General features: G+C 31.1%; 1 protein-coding gene across 1 annotated transcript; it reads right to left on the bottom strand.

Annotated features, from left to right (window-relative positions):
• Nucleotides 1-734: 734 nt before the first annotated feature.
• LOC112776035 (dimethylnonatriene synthase) lies at nt 735-3,948 on the bottom strand. The gene is made up of 2 exons (XM_025819986.3): nt 2,744-3,948; nt 735-1,662 (listed from the first exon to the last, which is right to left on the bottom strand). The coding sequence occupies exons 1-2, from the start codon at nt 3,725-3,727 to the stop codon at nt 1,033-1,035; spliced, it is 1,614 nt and encodes a 537-aa protein (XP_025675771.1). The 5' UTR covers nt 3,728-3,948; the 3' UTR covers nt 735-1,032.
• Nucleotides 3,949-4,514: the final 566 nt, after the last annotated feature.

Below are 4,514 nucleotides of genomic sequence, written 5' to 3'. Positions count from 1 at the left end.
TGCCGTAATACAAATGCCATTTTAAACTTTTTTTTTTTTTGTAGTGATACGTGCTACACTGGCGTAGCAATAAAGGGAATGATAGAGGTGAAAATTTTCCTAGCTTTTGTATCTCGTCCAACCATAGCCACTACCTCCAATCCAATAACAAGTACTTTAGCTGTATGTGCACTCATAGGTCATAGACTCATAGTCATGACTGGCTATTATTCACAATAAAAAATAAGACAAGTAATAATTAAAAAATACAAAATAAAATAATTTTTGGCTATTTTAGACTTTGAATTGATTTTTTATTGTCTCCTAAGAATTTAAGTAAGTGTTACGTTAGAATCTTTATTATATACACGTAGTTAAAGCAGTGATAATCATAATTGAAATTATATAGCAACATAATAAAATAAATATAATAAAGTACGTATAATAACCTAAATGTAATTTCAAAATCAATTTCGTTACATAATTAACAATAATTTAACTAACAACAAGTTAATAAGTATTTTTAAATTGTATTTTATATTAATTAATAATTATTTAAATTTTATTTTTTTTAAAATATAAAATTATTAATTATTAATTACAATTATTTAAAATTTGTTGATTAGGTATTGTTTATTTATAATTTTCCTTTCAAAATCAAACAGGCTAAGTTAAATACTATCACCATAATAAGTAACAATAAATTTATTTGTGCTCCGTCAATCTATTTTTCTTACCGAGTACTGGAGGAAAGCTTTTAAAAGCAATAAGCAACAAGATACTTTTGTCCTTTATTGATACTAGTAAGAGTAATACACTAATACGGTAATACCACTACCATTTATTTCCCAAGTGACCTCATTATTCTCCTGCACCCCTTATCTTCTTACATACAAGACTACAATTGTAACAATGCAAGAGGCAAATATCTAACTTCATATGCCTAACACATATACTTGAACATTTAGAAATATTCATAGTCACCTTTTCTGTGATACATAATTGTGTATTTTTAGAAATACACAATTATTTCTCTACTTCCCATACATGTATTCAAAGGCCTTCATATAGCTCCAAAGGAAGACGAGGTTTGAGAACAATATCAAGGGCATGTTTCTTAGGCAAGGCCACACCTAACCCTTCACTCATATCAACTTCAGCACCACTCTTTCTTGACATATCGAAACCTTGAATCAACCTCGCCAATGTCAGATGCACAACTTGCAATCCAAACGTCATGCCAGCGCACGACCTTCTTCCTGAGCTAAACGGTATAAACTCGAAGTCCTGACCGCGAAAATCGATCCCCGAACAAGCGTTAAGGAACCTCTCAGGCTCAAAAGCATCAGGATTAGACCATGTTTTGGGATCCCTATGGAGCTTCCATAGATTGATGAACAAGCGAGTGCCCTTTGAGACATAGTAACCGTTTAGATAGCAGTCTTCTGTGGCTTCCCTGATTCCGGTTAAGGGTGCCGGTGGGTAGAGCCGAAGAGTCTCTTTGACAATGGCTTGGAGGTATTTGAGGTCTTTGATATCCGATTCTTGGACCCATTTGTGTTTTCCAATGACGGTATCCAACTCTTCTTTGGCAGCTTTCATGGCGTTTGGGTGGTTTAAGAGCAAGGAAAGTGACCATGTTAATGTCATGGCTGTGCTTCCTGATCCAGTTAGGACAAGCATCTACATATATACAACAAAATATTGTTAATTTGTTATTGACATATACTATATATCATTGGGAAAATGATGACGTCACAATAAAAAATTGAAATTAGGAACTCGGGGCTACAATTTTATTAGGAAAATCCCATTCACTAGTTAGTTATGATGAGAAGGACCACACATATATGTAAATTATGAATGATATGGCTCTAAATATGTACTAGAGATATTTTCTGTTCCATCTCCCTAGCTACCCAACAAGGAGGGCAGCTAACTAGCAATTTTTATTTTGAATTTTTTTGGATAGAATATAAATTTAAATTATCATAAAAAATATTTAAAATTTAACCAAAAAAATAAAACATCTCAAATCTAAAAAAATCATCCAAAAAATAAAAGAACATTTAAAATTATTAAAAAATATTTAAAATAAAAAAAATTATTTAAAACATAAAAAAACATTTAAAATTTTAAAAAAAATCTAAAACTAATAAAAAAAATCCAAAACAAATAAAAAAAAGAAAAAAAAAAAAGCGACATAGCCAGAGCACGACGTCTTTCTTCCTTGGTAGGGCAACAACAGCAACGGGTGGCGGTCTCCTCAGTGGCGTGATACCAATCTCCAATTAGCGTGATGTGCCAGGTGTTGTTTTAAATTTTAGAGAAAATGACAAATGATCATGATTTTTTGGTCTACCAACAGTTAAGTAGTTTAAAAATACATTTAAATTTTTAGTCTCTTCAAAATCTGGACATATTGATTTTGAGTTTAATTTGTTCAATTTTAAAAATTCTCTCACATGTACATTGGTATTAACCACGTCAGTACAATAAAATCAGAAATTTAATTGTATTTTCAAATCCATAAAGACTTTAATATCTACGGATCAAAAGATCAAAGACCTATTTATATTTTTTTTAAAATTTTAACTTTTTTTTTTTCTAATGGACTGCACCACTAGTTAATGGCTTCTACTCTTTCATTTAATAAATAAAAAAAATAAACTAAAAAGAAATATTGGTGCATATTAATACATTATTATTATAAATAAACCCGATTATATTAGTCTTAATAATAATTAAGATGAAATTAACATACCAGTGTTGTTGCTTTGAGAACTATGTCCCTCTTATGGCCATAAATCTCATCATTTTCTTCAAATACTGAAATTAGTACATCCAAGAAATCATTCTCAGATTTATTACCATTCTCATCATCACCTCTTTTTCTCATATGATCATCCATCCACCTATGAAGAATAGAGTCCAATTCCTTAGCAGTTCTCTTCATAAAACCCACATACCCTTGAAAATCAAACCAACCAAGCCATGGAATCGCATCAGCTACAACAAAAACACCAAAAAGATAAGTAGCATCTCTAATCGCTTTCCTTAATCTCCATCCTTCACTATCTTCTTCCTTAATCGCTTCATCACTGAACCTTTTCCCTGCTATCATCTGCACATTAATGTTAAACGTCATGTGCTCTATTAAATCACTTATGGTTACACTAACTAACTTATTCGAGTTCCCGTGGCAGTTACAAAAACTGAACAAATCTTTGACAAGAGTATAAATCTCTCTGTCTCTGATATGTTTCAGCTTCTCAAGCCTGTAACTCGAGAGAAGCTCGAGCGTCGCAATTTTTCTGATCTCGCGCCAGTACTGTCCGTATGGCGCGAGACCAAAAATGGCATTGTCATAGCCAAGGAATCTGCCTCCGGCTGTGCCCGGCCGCGAGGCGAAGACTCTGTCTTTAGTTGTGAGGCATTCCTTGGCGAGCTCTGCGCTGCTCACCATGATTGTAGGGTGGCAGCCGAGCCGAAGAGCAAAGATTGAGCCGTATTTGTCGGCCATGGCTGAGAAGGTTCTAAAATAAGGGATTTTATCATTGAGGAGATGAAGGTGACCTATGATGGGTAAACCACCTGGTATTTCAGGAACTTTGGTTTTGATATTTCTTTTTTTGGATCCACTATTATTATGTGATCTGATGGACCTTATGGTGAAGTAGTATAAGATTAACAAAGCTAAAATTGCAGCAAAAGGTTGGACACAATAAGTGGTAGTATCCAAATCCATGCTGTGTCTCAAGGAGAGTATGTATAGCTCTACGATGCCAAGCACTTCTATTTATAATGGAAAAATATACTATACAAACATATTATCTACTAATTTATTGCCAACAATAATTAATATTAAAGACAATTCTACTAGAAGACATATGTATAAGGAGATATATTCATAAAGACACTTTCATTAAATATAATCATAAAAACGACATTTTTATTAGACACATCCACAAAGACACTTCTATTAAACATAGACATAAATAAGAGTTGACATAGGTTGGTAAAATCCTTAGTTACATAGCGGAATTGATTTATAATTAAGAATGAAAATTTGTTATGAGATATTATTAAAGTAAGATATTATCAACCTCTAATTTTGAACCGACAAATGTTTGAAAAAAATAAAAAATTAGTTTAGATTAGTCTAAGACTATTTCCAATAGAAAACTCATTCCAGTCCTTATTTATGGCCCACCTGTCATAAAAAGTAACTCCACATCAACTTTTGGATCATAAATAATAAATAAGAACTCAAAGAATCTCTCTCTTCTCCATTAGAAGAAACTAACTTTAATCCCTATTGTGGTCTCACTTAATTAATTAATTAAAGTAATTAAAATTAATATAATAATTATTTTTTATAATAATATTATTTAAATTTATAAATTCAAAATAATTCAATATTATAAATATTAAAATAAAAAACTTAAATTTGATTAGTATTTTAAATTTTATAAATAAAAATAAATAATCCAACTAAAAATTATTTTATAATATGTAAAAATTAAATTTATTTT

Source organism: Arachis hypogaea, chromosome 19 (genome assembly GCF_003086295.3).
Source record: "Arachis hypogaea cultivar Tifrunner chromosome 19, arahy.Tifrunner.gnm2.J5K5, whole genome shotgun sequence".
NCBI classification, from domain to species: domain Eukaryota; kingdom Viridiplantae; phylum Streptophyta; class Magnoliopsida; order Fabales; family Fabaceae; genus Arachis; species Arachis hypogaea.
Note: the sequence above shows the minus strand (reverse complement) of the source record. Positions and strands in the feature narration are given on the sequence as shown.

Excerpts from the sequence above, each read along its gene's own strand:
- LOC112776035 (XM_025819986.3), bottom strand. The coding sequence starts at position 3,727 with ATGGATTTGGATACTACCACTTATTGTGTCCAACCTTTTGCTGCAATT. Across the intron at positions 1,663-2,743 it reads TTCTCAAAGCAACAACACTG|ATGCTTGTCCTAACTGGATC; the intron begins GTATGTTAATTT and ends GTATATATGTAG.